Source organism: Ovis canadensis, chromosome 11 (genome assembly GCF_042477335.2).
Source record: "Ovis canadensis isolate MfBH-ARS-UI-01 breed Bighorn chromosome 11, ARS-UI_OviCan_v2, whole genome shotgun sequence".
NCBI classification, from domain to species: Eukaryota; Metazoa; Chordata; class Mammalia; order Artiodactyla; family Bovidae; genus Ovis; species Ovis canadensis.
In genome coordinates, this window is record NC_091255.1 from 58,914,851 (window position 1) to 58,934,045 (window position 19,195).

Sequence of the window (19,195 nt, forward strand, 5' to 3'; positions counted from 1 at the left end):
GCACCCCTAGAGGCTGTGCAGCTTTCAAGATGGGTTGGGTCAGCCATCTGGGCAGCTTTCTTAACTGATTACTAAGAGAATGTCCCTATTTTTAGAAAGTACCAACTGAAGTATCGGGGCATAAAGGGGTGCAATGTCTCCAACTCACCCTCAGATGGTTCAGAGAGAGATGTATGTGGAGAGGGGAGGAAGCACCAGCAGTGAGACAGGGGCATGGGGCCTTAGGCCACCCCTGCAGCCTCTTCCTGGGGATGAGATTCTGCCACATCAAGTCCAGACTTCCAACCCAGAAGGGCCCTGCAGACGGCGGAGCTCCCCTGAGGCTGCATGGTCACACTTCCCTGTTTATCTGCTCACCGAGACCCCTGCCTCCCGTGGGCCCCTCTGCCCAGACCCCGAGATGCCTACTGGGCTTCTCCCGGCTTCGACCACTAGGGGGCAGTGCTGTGCTCTCCCTCCTGTTGGAGCCCCGCTGCTTCTCCCTGGTCCTCAGTCTCCCCACAGGGCTTCTCAGGAAGGGGTGGGGGGCATGGGGGAGCCCAGGCACTCCCTTCCCTGGGGAACAGAGTCATTAGGAATCCTCAAGCTTCCCCTCTGCTGCGTGGATTCTGGCCAAGATGCTGGGACTGGCAGCCGAGCAAGGTAGGGGCAGGCGGATGTGGCCTTCACAGGGTGGGACCTTGGCCCCTGAATGTAGCAGTGTAGAAGCTCCTAGGTGTTTCAGGTCATTGTTAGCATTGTGTCACTGTGGGCTGAGGCTGTAGAGTCATCAAAATAAGCTTCATCTTACCAGGAACTGAGCTTAGGAGCGGGGGCCCCAGCTGCAGCCCCCCGCTCATCGCATGCGGTCACTGTGTGAAAGAACATGGACCATTCAAGATCAGGACTCCCCAGCCCGGAGTGCTGCCACGTCCTGGGCAGCGTTGGTTCCTCGGCTCAGGCCAATGGCCATCTTTGCTGGGCGGGAGATGAGGGGTGGGATGGAGTGGTGGTGCAGGGGTGCTGCTTTTGAAGAGATTTTTAGATTTTTAAGTGTTCTGAGGTTTGGAAAGTCTCTGTTTTCAGGATTTTACTTCAGATAACACAAGATAATCGTACAGCATATCCCTGTAGAGAGGGACCAAGCCTGGAGAATTGACTGGGCTGGTACCCCAACCCCAGGGCTGCACCCCTGGAGGCTGTATGACTTCCCAAAGGGGTCGTCATGTCAGCCGCCTGGGGCCTGTGCAGCCCCGTGTGTGAATTCACACTCCAGGTCTCCCACCAGTCCTGGTCCTGTGCCCTTGAGAGACCCTGAGCCAAGGCCTTTCTCTGATGTTCCCTTTGCCATCTCACCTCCATATGCCCCCTTCACGCCACATGCCAGGCATGTGCTGGAGGCACTGCTGTGCAATCACTGTGGCTCCAAGACCATAGGAGGGCACAGGTGCATGCCAGCCCTGAAAAGACTCACCAGGAAACTGGGCCAGGACAGGGTGTGCTGGTCTGTTCCAGGGACACAGAGCAGGTTCGTCGTTCTGGCACCAGTTCGCTTGGCTGGGTCAACAGTGCAGCTTTTCATAGGTGTTAGCAATAGCCATGCCTAAGTAGGCCACCTGCCTCCCTCGGGGCCTTGGACACCACTGGCTCTTCCTGGGCCCCTGCCCGGCACAAAGGCAGCCACACACATTCTTCTTTTTCCCTTTCTCTTATCCCCATACCCCACCCCGTTCCAAAAACCCCTCTATGTGGGACAGCATGTGTGTGTAAGAGCCATGTGGTTGGACCGTGGGATAGTGGGAAATGGGACAGCTGGGCCAGTGGCAGACTGAAGGGCCACATGGTGCCGCCCGGGCAAGGCCCACAAGTAGCCACTGCTCCTGCCTTTGGCCTCCTTTGCTTTCTCTCTGTACTCTCGTCAGGGTCAGGACAGTGGGAAACCTGGGCCAGCCTGTGATGGTTGAGGGAAGTCTGAAGGACAGGTGGAGAAAGTGAGTTAGGAGTCTGGACAGATTAAGTCAGAGAGGAGGCAGGGGAAGCAACGTGCTGAGCGAGTGAGGGCAGAGGGGGCACTGGAGAGGGGCCCAGCCGCACAGACGTCCAGGGCTGGAGAAAGAGTAACCGAGGCTGGGTTACCTTCACAGGCCTCACTTTGGGTCTCCGCTGGCCCCCTTCCACACCAGGCAGACAGCAGGCACCCAGCCTATGACAGAGGGGCCAGCAGAGGAGGCGATGATCACATGTGTAGCCCTCATGGGTCCCGGGCCTGGGCTGCTTCCTCATTGTCTTTACTGGCAAGACACAGAAGCACTGGTAGTGAGGGGGTGGGGGAGCCACAGAGTAAGCAAGGGCAGGCAAGCCTTGGCCTGGGAGCTTTGACAACCTTCATCACATACTTTCCCCAATTTCCCGCCCTGCCCCGTGCGCCCCCCCACCCCCACCCCAATGAGAGCAAAGGCTGTTGTGGATGCGTGTTGCAGGGATGCAAGTTTGTCTGTTAGGCTGGAGGGACGTCACCCAGTGGTGTGGGTTCTGGGACAGTTGGTCAGGCAGTGGCTCCTGCTGTCCGCACCCTCACTCCCACTTCCTCCTACCACCCCCCAACAACCCCAGGCTCGTCTGATGGTCTCTGCCGTGTGGATTTGTTCGCAGGTTCCTGCAGACGGCGGACCCACAAGGACAGAGGACCATGGGACGCAGCCCCTGCAGGTCCTGTCTGTGCCCCGACTCCAGAGGAAGCTCAAGGAGGCTGCCAGGAAGATCCTGCGGCTGCGCCTGGAGAAGGAGCAGCTCCTGGAGCTGGGAAACCGGCTGCGAGCAGAGCTGGGGCACCTCACCGGTGGGTCATTCCCCCTCTCTCCACCCCTGCTCTGGTGATGGAGGTGCAGGGTGCAGGGGAGGGCTGGCCCGAGGAGGGCTGGGTGGAGGGCTGGGCAGGGGAGGCCCAGCCCAGGATTGGGGTGGGGACAGAAGGAAGAACAGACAGGACTTGGTTTGATCTCTGCAGTGAGAGTCCTGTGAACCCACCCCTCTGGCAGCATTTTATGAGAAAAATGCCACAGGTTAGCGAAGCAGCTGGCGTTTCTATGCGGCTTTGTGGTGGCAGCAAAGGCTGCCGTGTTCCCAGGCCAGCCACAGCCTTGGCCTCCTCAGGATAAAAGCGGCAGTGTGTGCAGTGCGGCCAAAGCCTGGACCGTGGGCTGCAGACGCCCAGGCTGCCCGTCGCGGGGGTCTTGGGTGCTGGTTCCTGAGAAAGGGACCCATGGACCGGGCCTGAGGTCCCACGGTTAACCCACTAGAGCTACTAGACGTTGAGCCTCTCCTGGCGTCTCAGAGCACTAGCCTACCTGCCTTTAAACCCCTTGGTTTTCCTGCAGCCAGGGCACCAGCCCCTTTCTCGCAGCCTCCCCCTCACCTTCTGTGGCTCCTGCCTCTGTCCTTTTCCAGCCACAGCTTTGAGTAACTGTGATGATCTCCAAATCTCGGGTCTTTGGGATTTCACCTTGTTGTTGATGTGAAACTAAGCCACCCCTCTCTCCATGACAGCTCACCAACTTGAGGAGCAAGGTCTCTGACTTGCATTTCCTATTGGAGGCAGAGTACCCCAGTGTGCCTGTAAAGTGCTCAGAGCAACAGGGTATCCACAAAATGCTTCTCTCGGCTAACGAGAGCCCCGGCTTCCCTCCCGGCTCCTTCTCACCCCCGACCACTGCAGTGTCCAGAAAGTACTTCCCACTGAAGGGGAGGAGACGGGACAGAACATCCACCCTGGTCTCTCTCCAGCATTTACCTGCGTGAACGAGAATAGTTGTTTTGAATACATTAATATTTAGCCTTAATATGTTGACTCCTGAAATTACCAAGTGATTGGAAGTTGGACTCAGGAGCACAAAGGAGACTGTGGAACTGAGAGGAGAGGGTGTAGAAGACCCTGGAAAATCTAAGGAGGAGCAGACAAGTCACTTGTGTTTTCAGCAGACATCTTGCTGAGTGGCTGCTATGTGCCAGGTGCCCGAGACACAGAGGTCAACCAAACCATCCATGTGAAGTGATCCCCAGTTGTACTTGGAGACCGCTGTACACATCCACCTTTTGTGGGTAGGGGACCTGGGTGAGACTTCCCTCAGAGGCTCTGTCCTTCTAAGAACCCACCCCTGAAAGAAGGGTGAGCAGCGCTCAGTGTATTTCTAGATGTCATCAGTGTGCAAGCAGCAACAGTGGGCATCTTTCACGGAGCTGGCTCCTTCCCTTGGGACCCGTTGGACAAAGCCCTCCTTCCGTTCAGTCCTCCTTCTGCTCCACAAGTTGAAGGGGAAGGTTTGGCTTTGCTTGTTCCCTAGGGGCACTTCTGGGCCATCTTCTGCCAAGTTCACTAAAAACCCTGTTTTTACTTTTAAAGGCCATGCCATGTATGTGCTCCCCGCCCCACACGCCTGTCATTTCATGGCCTCCATTCACTTACGGCTCCATTTCTTAATTCCACTGCATTCCCTCCCACATCTGAACCTTGCTTCTCCTTGACCTTGGCCTCTGTGCCAAGCCCTGCCACTGCTCAGTTGCCCTTCCAGCCCCCGAGGCTTCCAGAGGGAGGCACAGCCATGCCTCCCTCCCCCTCCGACCTTTTATTCCAATGAACCTGTCTTTCCCCTCATGGTGACTTCCTAGTCTAATCAGCTGGCCTCACAGCCACCAAGTATGTAAGTGAGTCATCCACCTACCTATCTATCCAGCATCCACTCACTGACACATTCACACGTCTCTCAACCCATCTACCCCGCATCCATCCATCCGCCCATCCATCCAACAAAGGAGCAGATCCTCTATTGCCAGGCCTGCCCTCCTGTGCCTCCCAGTGTCAGAGAAAACTACGCATTCCTCGCGGCCAAGTTTGCAGCCTTCTCTGACAGAGACCTCAGCAGAAGAGCCTTCCATGCCTGCTGTTTTCATTAGTGGTAGACTTTTAGTAATATCTTCTGTTTTTCTTCTCTGGTGATCTGTCTGTATGGATTTTCTGCCTCTTCTTGGATCACTTCTGGACATGTGCATTTTGCTGGAAATCTCTCCAAAGTCCCTAGTCTTTCAAATACTGCCATAGAGCAGCACATAGTGGCCTGTAACTGTTTTCGTCTGCGTCTCTGGTTATCCCTCTTTCATTTCCTAAAACTTCCATATGTGCAGGGATGTGGGATTCTGCTCAAACTGCCCTTTCCCCCATTGGCTGTGCACACACTGGCTCAGTTCACCTTTGTATGATGAAGGCTTCCCTAAATAACGGTAAAAAAAAATGTCTAAAACCACCTAGAAGTGAGAAAGGCAAAAATCAACAGAGTTGATGTCATCACATCCTAAAACATCTGTAAGAAAAAGACATCGTACACAAAGATAAAAGACAATAGATGGGAGAAATATTTGCAACATACCTGACAGATAAAAAATAATCAGTACCCAACGTGGGCATTCACTGATGACAGGCAAAGTGCTGGACAGAACGTCCAGGAGAAATCCCCAGACATGACAAGGCTGTGGATGCCACTTGCCTCTGCAGGAGTCTGAAGAGGGCAAGTAAGTCAGCGCTGAGTTCACGCCCAGAATAAAAAGTCCCGTCGCAGGAGCTGTCATTGGTGAAGCGTCTCAGAGGGCAGTTTGCCTGCATCTCACAACTTTTTAAATCATCATACCCTTTGAATACACAAATCTTCCCCTAGAGATCTTTTTAAAATATTTTCTCACAAATCTGAAGAAGATGCATATGCAAGGATGTTTGGCGGTGTTTTTTGTTACAGTAAGAAAGCAATTAGGAAGGTCTGGGGTCCTTGTGTGGGACATTGGAATCAGACCGTGGATGCTGCTTTAACCCTCAGGGGCATGTGGGGTGGACTTCCCTGCTGGTCCCGTCCCCTTGCCAATACGGGGGCATGGATTCAATCCCTGGTCCGGGAAGACTTCACGTGCCACGAGGCATCTAAGCCCCTGCCACACAACTCTTGAACCCGCACTCTGGAGCCCATGAACTGCAACTTCTGAGCCCACACACTGTAACTGCTGAAGCCCGTGCAACCTAGAGCCTGTGCCCTGCAACAAGAGAAACCACTGCAGTAAGCCTGCACGTTGCAACAAGAAAAAGTCCACTCACAGCTACAAAGACCCAGCACAGCCAAAAATAAGTAAGCACATTTTTAAAAAGAGAGCGTGTGGGCCGCTTGCATGCCCACGGGTCTCTCGCACCCCCATCGGGCACCATCTCTGCATGGCACTTCTCAAACGAGAGAGAGAGCCCGTTTTCCCCCTTCAGCTCTAGTCCACTGTGGATAATTATTTTGTTAAGTACAATAAAATGTGACCCTTCCAAATGACTTCAAAACTCCTCACTTTGTGTTGTTTGCTCTTGGGCTTGGACACTTTGGACCAGGCTCAGCCTGCTGACTACATGATGTGTGTGCCAGCCCAGACAGGTCAGCCTATGAGAAGAGCGCCCGCAGAACAGTGTGCTCTGAGCCCAGGTGAACATACACAGTGTGTGCACGCGTGCACACAGAGGGCGGGCTGGCAGGAAGCACCTCCGTCCTAACACTTCGAGGAGGACAGTAGATGAGAGGCGAGGGGTGAGGGGTTTGCTCTATGAACTTGTGCATCATGGTGGCTTGTAAGAATGCCCAGCACAGGGCTTCCCTGGTGGTCCAATGGTTAAGAATCCGCCTTGCAAGGCAGGGGACACAGGTTTGATCCCAGTCTGGGAGGATCCCACATGCCCTGGAGCAACTAGGCCCGTGTGCCGCAACTTCTGAGCCCACATGCTCTAGAGCCCACGTTCCACAACAAGAGAAGCCACCGCAATGAGAAGACCGAGTGTAGCAACTAGAGAGTAGCCCCCAAACTCTCTGCAACTAGAAAAAGCCTGCATGAAGCCATGAAGACCCGGAGCAGCCAAATTAATTAATTTTAAAAAGAAAAAAACTATTTTAAGAATGCCCAGCACACTCCATTGGTTCCCTTTTGAGAAGGCCACCCTCCCCCAATACCATGTGGCGGTAGGTTTCTGCTCTCCCACATAGGGAGACAGCAAAGGTTGTGACCAAGGCTGGTCTGTCTGCATGTTTTTTAACAAAGCTGATTTATCCAGGTCATCAATCGTGTGACTGTGGTCGTTAAGTGGTACAGAGTGACCAACCATGACAGAAGTATGCTGTCATCACTTGACAATATTGAAAATGCGAGACCATCCAGCCAAGGAAGAGCCACGCCCACTTGGGCTCCCTCTGGTTCCAGCACCACCAGGCAGGGTTAACCCCAGGGCTTGTCCTCACCTGTCTGCCTCTGGGCGGACTTCATCTCCCAGGGAGCTAGCGGAGCCGCCCCTTCACTGGTCCTGGTTTCATCCTGCTTCCCCCACGGCCTGGGATCAGGCTCCTGTCCCAGCCACATACCCCTTCTCCAGTTCCAGGCCTTAAGATCTGCATTTACCAGCTTGTGTGATTGGGCATGTGGCCCTGACTCAAAATTTCACTCTCCTATCTCATCTCTAAGTGAGTAGGTAGGTGGCAGTGCTGGGGCGTCACCTGTCCTCAGGTGTCCCAGCCCCATTTGCACTCCCATGAGCCTAGCTGCAGGTGCTCACCCCTCACTTCTGAGACAGAGGCCATCACACCATCTGCTGGGGTAAGGCCAAGACCATGACAGATGCCAGTACAGCCTGAGCCGGCCTGCAGAATGGAAAAGCAGAAAAGGACAGGCCATGAGGCCAGACCAAGTGGACTTCAACTCGGCCCACCTCTCCCCTGCTTTGTTCTTCCTCCTGCTGCCAATTCTCCTTTTCCCCAAAACTGGAACAGCCTGTGATGCTTTCTTAATCCAGTACACAGCTGGGATTCTTTAGAGTGTTGGTTATCAGGATCCTAACATCTGACAATTTTGGAAGACTTTATTTCGGAGGGCAAGTAAGTTTAGATTCACAGCCAAACTGAGCAGAAGACAACAGACTTCCCATACACTCCCTGCCCTGCACACGCATACCTCCCGTTACCCACAGTTACTTGGTGCGGTTTAGTTGCTAAGTCATGTCCAACTCTTTGCAACCCCATAGACTGTAGCCCGCCAGACTCCTCTCTCCTTGGGATTTCCCAGGCAGGACTACTGCAGTAGATTGCCACTTCCTCCTCCAGGGAATCTTCCCAACCCAGAGATGGAATCCAAGTCTGCTGCATTGCAGGCGGTCTCCTGCACTGCAAGCATGTTCTTTCCTGCTGAGCCCACATCCACTCTAGATGGTAGATTCATTGCAATCAGTGAAACTGCCTTGACAGAGCATCACCCAGAGTCCTGCAGTTTTACATCAAGGTTCACCTTCATGGTGTATGTTCTGTGGGTTTAAACCTTGTGCGCTCCACCTGGTCACCTTCTCTCTCTCCTGCCCTCTGACAACCACTCATCTTTCCCCTGTCTCTGTAGTTTAGCCGTTTCCAGCATGTCATAGAGTGGGGATCACACAATATGTATTCTCTAATACCTAACATTTCTTAAAGGCTCTTTTCCCGCCCCGCCTCCCCCCCCCCCCCGCCCCGATTTTGAAAAGGCTACTTGCTCACTATAAAAATTTAAATGAATGCTGAGAGATAGTTAATTTACACTGGAAAGCACAAATTGCCAACTAGAACCTGTCTGCATTTTGCTGCATGTGTGTTTTATTGTTCACGCTGACACATGCACCCTTATGTTAAAACTGAGTGATTCCTGCCTAGCTCTGCATACCCTCCCTCGGGGCCTTCACCGAGCTGGCCCCAGAGGAGACTCCAGGCACTGGACTGTTGCTGTCACATGTCTGTCCATTGGGCTCTGGCAGACATGCTCCAACCAGCCTCTCAGGAGAGTGTGAACTGTTCCTCATCTTCCCCTACCCCCACCCTGCCCCCAGGGAAAGTGCATTTGGGTGTTTTTTTACAGTAGTGAAGTGCCTATTTGACCACAGCTTCACAGAAGCTAAAAATTCATTAGAAATTGGTTTTTGCCAGTTTATTTAGGTAAAATTAGTTCATTGTTTTAATTTGTATTTCTTGACATTTCTGTGTGTGGATGTGGGTGTGTGTGTTGGCCATTTGTATCTCATTATGTAATTTTTCTGCTGAATTTCTTTTGTGCTCTCCCCTAACTTTCTTGCTGCTGAATCTTTGATTCATCTAGAAATGATTTGGTAAAATAGAAACAAGTTAGGGATCTAGCTTTATTTTATTTTTTCCTAGGTGGTTAGCTGGTTGACCCATTACTGTTTATTGGGAACACATGCATAAATAGGAAAATACCTCTTTACATTTAGTTTATTAATTATGATTCCACATGTGCATCTCCAGTCCTGTAAACGATATTAATTGAGAAGCAGTGATTTTCGGTCACATTTTATGAATTCTTGGTGTGTTAGCCCCTTGCTATCAGCACCCTGCCACACTCTGCGTCTTCGAACCCCTGGAAGCCCTGGGTCATGCACAGCTTCACGCGTGTGATCTGAGGGCCTTGGAGGGAAAGGATCTGATATTCAGGGATCTGTTCTTTCCTTCAAGAAGGGCCTGTGGGCAGTAAACTTTGTCTTCATAAAATGATTTCATTTTGACCACTTCCTAGAACGATGGCATAGCTGGAAGGTGACTTCTGATTGGCATTTTCTTACAACTTTCTTATCAGACAGTACCCTGCTGTCTTGTGAGAAGCCAGCGTCAGTATGAGCCTCTTCCTCGTAGGTGGCCTGCCTTTCCTCTGTGGCTGCTTTAAGATTTTTCTTCCAACCCATTTGTGCTGTTCTATCATCCTGTGTCTACATGAGGGTTGTTCTGCTTTAATTTAACCTGCTCTGGAATCAGTATTTTTTTTTTTTTTTATACATCTTAAGACCTACGGTTGGTTGGGGTTTTTGGGTTTTATTCCGTTCTTTAAATTTCTCAACTATTTGTCTTTTTTTTTTTAAATCGGTTTATTTATGGCTGTGCTGGGTCTTCGTTGTTGTGCAGGCTTTTCTCTAATTAAAGTACAGGGGCTTCTCATTGCGGTGGCTTCTCATGTTGCGACGCACGGGCTCACAGACTTCATTCAGTAGTTGCAGCAGGTGGGCTCAGCAGTTGCGACTCCCAGGCTCTAGAGCACAGGCTCCGTGGTTGTGGCACTTAGGCTTAGTTGGGCTTCCCAGGTGACGCAGTGGTAAAGAATCTGTCTGCCAGTGCAGAAGATGCAGAAGACACGAGAGACACGGGTTCGATCCCTGGGTTGGGAAGATCCCCTGGAGTAGGAAATGGCAGTCCCCTCCAGTATTCTTGCCATGGGAAATTCCATGGACAGAGGAGCCTGGCAGGCTGCACTCCAGTGGGTCCCAAAGAGTCAGACGCAACTGAGCAACTAAGGGCACACACACACAGACTTAGTTGTTCGCAGCATGTGGGTTCTTCCCAAATCAGGAAAGAGGATGTGTCTCCTGCATTGGCAAGCAGATTCTTTATCACTGAGCCACCAGGGAAGCCCAGTCATTGTTTTTTTAAATTCCACATCTTCCCATTTCTTTGTGATGTCTCCTAGAGCACGTTAAATGTGTTTATTAACGTGTGTGTTTTAGAATTTCTTTGCTTCCTTCCAGGGGGTTTCCTCAAAGATGACTGCTTGGAGTCAATGGGTGGTTTTCTATGTCTTTATCAGAAGTTTCCATTTTATTTTTATTTGTTCCTTTCCTTGGGTTTATTTTATTGTTCTTTCCCTGACTTCTTAAGCATTTATTTTATCCTTTCTTGTTTAGTAATTGCATAGTTTTAAGATGTGAATTTCCTTTCTGAGTATCAATTTTGCCATGTCCCAGGGTTTTGCTTTTTTTTTAAATTTGGCTGCACTGGGGCTTAGTTGTGGCACAAGGGATCTTCAGTTGCTGCATAAGGAATCTAACCTGGGTCCCCTGCATTGGGAACACAGAGTCTTAACCACTGAACGACCAGGGAAGTCCCACCCCAGAGGTTTTGAGGGATAATATTATCAGGATGACTAGTTGCTAGATATTCTACCACTACAGACTCAGGTTTTCTATTTCACTCAAGTTGATTAAGAGTATTCACCTAAAAAACAAAAGGCCAGTTATTTTCCCAGAAGAATGAGTTTATTTGGAAATAACAAAGAACTGCAGTTCGAGACATGCAATTATGGTGAACCACATGCAAATCCAGTAAAAAAAAAACAGAACTTGAGTTTTCTCTCAAGTGAAATAGGAGTAATACAAGAACCACTGTAGGGGATAATGAGGCCCTGAGCCCCAATAGCCTCTTCTGTTACAGACTTTATATGTTGAAGTGCTTATTTACTTGGGGAGGGCATTTGAGGGAATCTATTTGACTCTTGATGGGAGGATTTTGCCAATATCAATTGGACAGTTTGCCCATAAGGAGGGCGGTAGCTGATTCAATAGAGACAAACGATCAGTGTTTCAGAAGCAGCTCCAGTACTATCAGAGACAGAGCAAATAAAAGAAGTCACAGGGTGGTTTAATTCACCTGATTGGTTATTTTGATGGCAACTGTCAAATTTTAGAACTGTTTCTCCCTTTTTGGGAGAAAGAAATTCCAGCATGATACTTTTCTAAGAAGCCCTGGCCTTATAAATTAATAGGGGTGGAGGAGCTAAGGAGAAAAGGGTGTGTACCTCTTAAATGGTCTAAGCAAAAGGGAAGAGGTTCAGAAACAGGACCCTGTTGAGGTTCATTAGAGACCTCACTATTTGGACCATTTTAGTATTTTTCTTTATGGTGGTGGGGGTGAGCACCGAGAGTGTGATCTGGGGTCTGTAAAGACAGAGATTCGTTCACAGTCTGGAGAGTGGTTTCTTCAAGCTGATTCAAGGAGAGGATTGAGAGAGCCCCAGTCATTCCTCAGAGCCCCTCACAGGGAGTTAAGAGGATGTTTGAGGGTCTGGTTAGAGGGTTAAAGATGCCCAGAACACACTTTTAGCAATCTTTCTCCAGTGTCCTGGCTCTTTACAGTAATAACAGAAACTAGAAGTGTTTTGTTAAGGCGCCTTCATTTTCAGAAATTAAAGATTAAGAATTTAGTGGTCTTGACTCACCTAGGATTCGAGTCAGCTGATTTGCCAAGTTAACTAAACCTAGAGTGGACATAATCTCCCATTCCACCCTTGTCCTTCTAACTAAAAGAGAATGATCCTGGTTCATCCCATTGGTGAGGCGATAAGGGCTATCCAAGTGATTTCAACATCTGAAGGAAGACCAGCATTTTCTTTAAGACAATTTGGAGTCAATTAAATAGTCACGAACAGGTTCATCAGATTTTTGTGTGCAAACTTGAATTTAGTTCCCATCAACAGGCTTGGGAAAGGCAATTGTAACTGCTGTGGGGGTTTTCACCAAACGTTCTGACCTCTTAACAGAAGCTGTGGTGGTCTAGTCATTAAATCACGTCTGATTCGTGTGACCCCATGGACTGTAGCCCTCCAGGTTCCTTTGTCCATGGGATTTCCCAGGCAAGAATATTGGAGAGGGTTGCCATTTCCTTTTTCAGGGGATCTTCCCAAACCAGGGATCGAACCTGTGTCTTCTGCACTGCAGGCAGATTCTTTTACTAGAAGCTAGGAGTTTGTTTTTCTAAAGGCCTACCCAGGGTGATCCCTTCAGTCTAATTTTATTCAGTGTTTGGCTTGCCGCTCAAAAAGCTTGTGAACTAACTGATATAAATCTGAGAAACCAGACTGGTAGGTTTGAATAACTATGCTAAATTCTCCGGCAAATCTACCAAGGTCCTCAGTTACTTTTGGAAACTTTTAACTGTGTGTGGCAATTCAGCCTTTGTCAAGGGAACATAAGTAATGGGTCTTACTTACATAAGTAATGGGTCTATTTGGACCCTCAGAAGATTTCTCTGTATTTTTTTAGTTAATTATTTTATTTATTTATTTGTGCCAGATCTAAGCTGCAGCACTCAAAGGTCTTTGATTTTCATTGTAGTATGTGAGACTTCAGTTGTGTTACTCAGACTCTTAGTTGCTGCATGCAAATTCTTAGTTGCAGAGTGTGGAATCTAGTTCCCTGACCAGGCATTGTGCCTGGGCCCCCTGCATTGGGAAAGTGAGGTCTTACCACTGGACCACCTGGGAAGCCCCAGAAGTTTTCCCTTTAAAGGGCAGTTTCTGATAGAGGGTGGCAGAGACTGAGACAAAGAAGCAAGGGGAGGGGGAGTCGGGGGATGCATGAGCTGACACCAGGGACAAAGAAGTGGGGGGGATGAGCCTGAGGCTTCAGAGCCATTTTGTCTTTGTTTGCCTCGGATGGTATAATTATTGTATTTGCAGAGAGACAACTTTAAATTCCTGATAATGTTTGGAAGCCTCAAAATAGCAATCAACAGAGGCACCCAATTTAATTTTGATAATTTCAGAGTCATGGCTGTCTAGTAGTTTTAAGAAAGGGAAGCTTGGGGAGTCTGAAAGTTCTCCATAATGGCCAGTGATGTTCTAAATTACTTTGGGTTAAAATTTGTCCATTTCTTTAGAAACATGCATGAGAAGGGACTGTGGTTTTTAAACATAAAATCAGACAGGGTCTTTAAATGTGGGGTACCCTCAAGACAGTTTAGATAACTGGGATCCCGTTTTCTGGAGGTTTCTTTTTTTTCTCTCTCTCTAAAGCAAAGGGAGCAATTCTTAAACAGCCTGCAAGCCAAATAGCAGCACAGTTCCCGTTGGGACAGCTTGATCCCCAGAGAATCAGGCCAAAGGCCGAATGGCACAGTTCCAAATAGGAACAGCCCAATTCCAAAAGGAATTGGACCAAAGGCCAGCACAGTTCCAGTTGGGACAGCCTGATTTCAAGTAAGGCTGAAGTGCCAAATGAGTGCTCACAGACAAAGCAAAGCCTTAACAAAAAGGGTAAAGCCTTTAAACATATCCCAGATAAAGCTTTTGAGAGTTCTAAATGCACTAAGAGTGGAGCTCCAATCCAGGAGAAAACCTTCCCCTTAAACTCCAGGGGTGACTAGAAAAATAGTAAGCCCTGTAGACTTAGTGAGTACACACCCTTTTGCTCACCAGCCCCAGGGTTGTCAGGAGTCTGCTGTGGATCTCGGTGGGACCACCAGTGTTAACCTAAAACTTATTTTTTGTCAGCAAAATGAGTTTATTCAGGAGCAACAAAGAATTCCAATTTGGGACATACAACTGTGGTGAACCACATGCAAGTCAGTGAGTTCAGTCTCAGCCGTGTCCAACTCTTTGTGACCCCAGGGACTGCAGCACACCAGGCCTCCCTGTCCATCACCAACTCTCAGAACTTCCTCAAACTCATGTCCATCGAGTCAGTGATGCCATCCAACCATCTCATCCTCTGTCGCCCCCTTCTCCTCTTGCCTTCAATTTTTCCCAGCGTCAGGGTCTTTTCCAGTTAGTCAGTTCTTTGCATCAGGTGGCCAAAGTATTGGAGCTTCAGCTACAGCATCAGTCCTTCCAATGAATATTCAGGACTGATTTCCTTTAGGATGGATTGGTTGGATCTCCTTGCTGTCCAAGGGACTCTCAAGAGTCTTCTCCAACACCACAGTTCAAAAGCATCAATTCTTTGGTGCTCAACTTTCTTTATAGTCCAACTCTCACATCTGTACATGACTACTGGAAAAGCCCTAGCTTTGACTAGACGGACCTATGTTGGCAAAGTAATGTCTCTGCTTTTTAATATGCTGTCTAGGTTGGTCATAGCTTTTCTTCCAAGAAGTAAGCGTCTTTAAATTTCATGGCTGTAATCACCATCTGCAGTGATTCTGGGGCCCAAGAAAATAATGTCTGTCCCTGTTCCCATTGTTTCCCTATTTATTTGCCATGAAGTGATGGGACTGAATTCCATGATCTTTTGTTTTTTGAATGCTGAGTTTTAAACCAGCTTTTTCACTCTCTTCTTTCACTTTCATCAAGAGATTCTTTAGTTTCTCTTCACTTTCTGCCATAAGGATGGTGTCATCTGCATATCTGAGGTTATTGATATTTCTCCCTGCAATCGTGATTCCAGCTTGTGCTTCATCCAGTTTGGCATTTCACATGATATACTTTGCATAGAGGTTAAATAAGCAAGGTGACAATATACAGCCTTGACGTACTCCTTTCCCGATTTGGAACCAGTCTGTTGCTCCATATCCAGTTCTAACTGTTTGTTGCTTCTTGACCTGCATAGTCCTGTAAAGCAAATAGTCCAAATCTGGTTCTAACTGTTGCTTCTTGACATGCAAGTCAGATAAAGCAAAAGAGAGAAAACCTTTTTATAGAGGAGTAGGGGACATTGTGGGGAGCTGTTACAGAGTCCTTTGGAGGAAACTGGGAGTTCAAAGTGTAGTGATTTTTCATTGGCTGAACTGTAATGATCTCTCATTGTCTGGGCTGCTGCCAGACAAAGAGAATATCTTCCTTCTCCTTGTGGCAGTAAGGCAATGTCACGTCCGTCTGGAGATCCATAGTCTCTTCTGTTAGGATCTGTATTTACATGAGTGAGGTTAAGAATAAGGGCTCCGCTTCTGGCCTCCTGACTCCTGTCTTAGTGAGTTCAGTTCAGTTCAGTCGCTCAGTCGTGTCTGACTCTTTGTGACCCCATGAGTTGCAGCATGCCAGGCCTCCCTGTCCATCACCAACTCCCAGAGTTCACTCAGACTCACGTCCATCGAGCCAGTGATGCCATCCAGCCATCTCATCCTGTCGTCCCCTTCTCCTCCTGCCCCCAATCCCTCCCAGCGTCAGAGTCTTTTCCAGTGAGTCGACTCTTTGCATGAGGTGGCCAAAGTACTGGAGTTTCAGCTTTAGCATCATTCCTTCCAAAGAATACCCAGGGCTGATCTTCTTTAGAATGGACTGGTTGGATCTCCTTGCAGGCCAAGGGACTCTCAAGAGTCTTCTCCAACACCATAGTTCAAAAGCATCAATTATTCGGCGCTCAGCTTTCTTTACAGTCCAACTCTCACATCCATACATGACTACTGGAAAAATCATAGCCTTGACTAGACAAAGTAATGTCTCCGCTTTTGAATATGCTATCTAGGTTGGTCATAACTTTCCTTCCAAGGAGTAAGCGTCTTTTAATTTTGTGGCTGCAATCACCATCTGCAATGATTTTGGAGCCCCCAAAAATAAAGTCTGATACTGTTTCCACTGTTGAGTTACCCTTGGTTAATTTTCACAAGAGAGAGTTTCAAAATTGAAGAAAGAATTGAAGTCTACTTTTGATTGTATTCTATTAAGCAGCCTTTTTTGAAAAAAAAAAAAAAAAAGAATACAGTTTTATTAAAGATGCTGAAGAAGACCTGGATAAACAGAGATATAGTATTTCCACTGATAGGATATCCATACTCTAGTATGTCTACTAGAGTTCACTTTTTTGAGGACATCCAGTTCTCAAATAGATGAAAATTCTAACATTTTTTCGTGGAGCTAGACAAACTGGATTTTAGGTTCATGTGGATGAACAAATGAGCAGAACACCAAAGGTGATCCTGCTGGTCTTGGAGGGTCTCTGGGGAGGTGGGAGGCTGCTGTGGCTCTCTGTGGGGACAAGGACACTGGTGGCGGAGGTACTCACCAGGGTGAGCTCTCCTGGAGGCCAGCCACCACCCCAGCACCAAGACCCAGCCCCACCCAACAGCCTGTAGGCTCCAGTGCTGGGACACCTCAGCTTAAATACAATGATTAACACTGTTTCTAAACTTTTGTATACTCATCAACCTGAAATGCCAAGAATGATTTTTGCGTTAAAATCTTGCACTGTTCTTGTATTCTGTCCATTTCTCCTTCCCTTCCTTACCACTGTGTTGTGTCAGTTTTCACGCCATGTTACTTAGAGCAGAAGTGCTCATGCCAGTTATAGTTCATCAAAGTTCATATTAGTCAGTGTCCTTTCTGATATCTGATAACATTTTAATAATATTTCTTTAACAAGTGTTAAAAGATAATCTTCAGGGAGAAGTAAGATATGACTGTCAAACAGATATGAAAGCCAGCACATGTTTTAGAATTTTCCCCTGTTCATTGAACAGTGAGGAAACCAGTCAAATGTTATAAACAATTCAAGGAAAAATCAAAGGAGCAAATGTATATGGAGTAAAGGAATTGAATTGCAAATAGAGGCAGAACCAGTCTCTCTAAAGGGAGGAGGGGGAGCCCATGAAAAAGCCAAGGGACAAGGCATAGTCTGCATGTCCAGTGGCTTCCAGAGTTGTAACTCAGGCACCGTGAGAGGCAAGACCCTGATAGCTCCTCAGGATGTGCAGTAGGCAATGCAGTTTCCATAGTTTTTTTTTTTTTTTTCCCCCTTTAGTTTCTCAGCTTTTGATAAAATTCATCTGAAAGATTATTCTTGATCACGAAACAAGGCTGGTCTCATTTGGCCTGATTGTTTCTGTATGTGCAGTCAGAGTGTTAATCCATCATGTTGGCCCTCTTGAGTTTGCTTTGCTGGAAGTTCCCGTCAGGATTTCAGGTTGGACTTTTGAAAGCGTCTTATTTGTTGTCCTGAGTCCAGGAAGCCAAGAACCCACCATGTTTCACCAGAGATTATTTCAAGCAAATTCCTTTTTTCTTGAGGTTTCCAGAATATCCTGAGGCTCCTGGACCTGCTAGGAGATGAACTTCCTTATCCCCCTATAAGGCTGGCACCTGGCAGTTTTCCAGGGAGGGCCTTGTGAGCCTCGATCCCTGAGCTGCAGATCCTTACACATGCTGGGTTCTGGTGATTGAATGAGTATCATTCTTCCCTGTGGCCACCAGGCAAGGCCTTGGCTGCACAATCCATGTTGCCAGTCAAATCCAGGTAGAAACAAGATTTCCTTTGAACCTACGCAAATTATTATATTGCCAGGAAAGGAAGAATACTCAACAAGAGTTAACAAGTTCTGAGAACTTAGACTTAAGAGACCAAGATACCACTTAGAAATGTTTCATTTCAGTTTAGAAAACCAGAGGCCACTAAATTTGTATGGACTACAGATAGCTTAAGGGTTTCCCAGGTGGCTCAGTGGTAAAGAATCCACCCGCCAGTTCAGGAGATACAGGATACACGAGTTCAATCCCTGGGTCAGGAAGATCCCCTGGAAAAGGAAATGGCAACCCACCCCAATATTCTTGCCTGGGAAATCCCATGGACAAAGGAGCCTGGCGGGCTACAGTCCATGGGGTTGCAAAGAGTCAGACACGACTTAGCCACTAAAACCACCACAGACAGCTTAAGGGGAAAGAGAAAGGGTTCCTTGTGTATCTAGAAAGAGCATTAAAGTCACATGAACAGTGTTCCCAGCAGCAGCTGCATTGTCCCTCATCGGTCCCTTCAGTCCTAGGTGATTAATCCTTATTCCACTCCGTCTTGGTTCTGAAATCTCAACAATCCATCTGCTTCTTTACTAGAGTTCTGGAAATCCTGAGTCAGGCCACTGGCTGGCCTCACGGTGGTCTAAGCAATGCCCATGACACAGTGTTTTCCCACTGTGCTGGCCTGACTCTCTTTTTTCTTCTTTTTTTTTTCTTTTCATTAAAGTAAAACAAACTCTTTGTAGCTGTTCACTGAAGAGAAAATGCACAATCTAAAAGTGGAGAATTCAGTTTTATTCAAGAATATTCCTGAGGACTACAGTCTACTGTTGCTGAAGCTGAAGCTTCAATACTTTGGGCACCTGGTGCAAACAGCCAGCTCATTGGAAAAGACCCTAATGCTGGGAAATATTGAAAGCAGGAAGAGAGGAGGACGATAGAGGATGAGATGGTTGAACAGCATCACTGATGCAATGGACATGAACTTGAGCAAACTCCAGGAGATGGTGAGGGATAGGGAAGCCTGATGTGCTACAGTCCATTGGAAAGAGTCAGACACGACTTGGCAGCTGAACCACAACAGTCCAGGAAGGCAGCCTATCTGATGGCTCTGAGAGACTGTTCCAGAGAGGTCAAGGAGAACAGGATATGAAGGAGATTTTGCTAAAACAATATATATGTAGCCAAGCATCGAAGGATTACTATTAATCACAAAAAAACCAGACATCTCAAGGATTTTAGTGCCTTTTTATATATGGGAAGATGCAAGAATCTGGGCCCGTTGAAACCGTTCCTCTGACGTGCATCTGAACTATCTAGGGCCAATATCCTGTTTTTGTCCATTCTGAATCCCATTAGGGTGCACAGTTGGGACAGCTGCAGCGGCTGATTGCTTGGTGGCAGGCAGTATTCTCTGTTGATT

The 19,195-nt window shown here is 48.0% G+C and overlaps 1 protein-coding gene across 2 annotated transcripts in view; it reads left to right on the forward strand.

Moving 5' to 3' along the window:
* Positions 1–19,195, forward strand: part of CCDC57 (coiled-coil domain containing 57) — a 119,434-nt gene that overhangs the window by 63,368 nt on the left and 36,871 nt on the right. For both annotated transcript variants that reach the window (XM_069541881.1, XM_069541882.1), the window contains one exon: positions 2,632–2,818. In XM_069541881.1, coding sequence (XP_069397982.1) covers positions 2,632–2,818 — 187 coding nt within the window. The remainder of the gene's footprint in view (positions 1–2,631; positions 2,819–19,195) is intronic.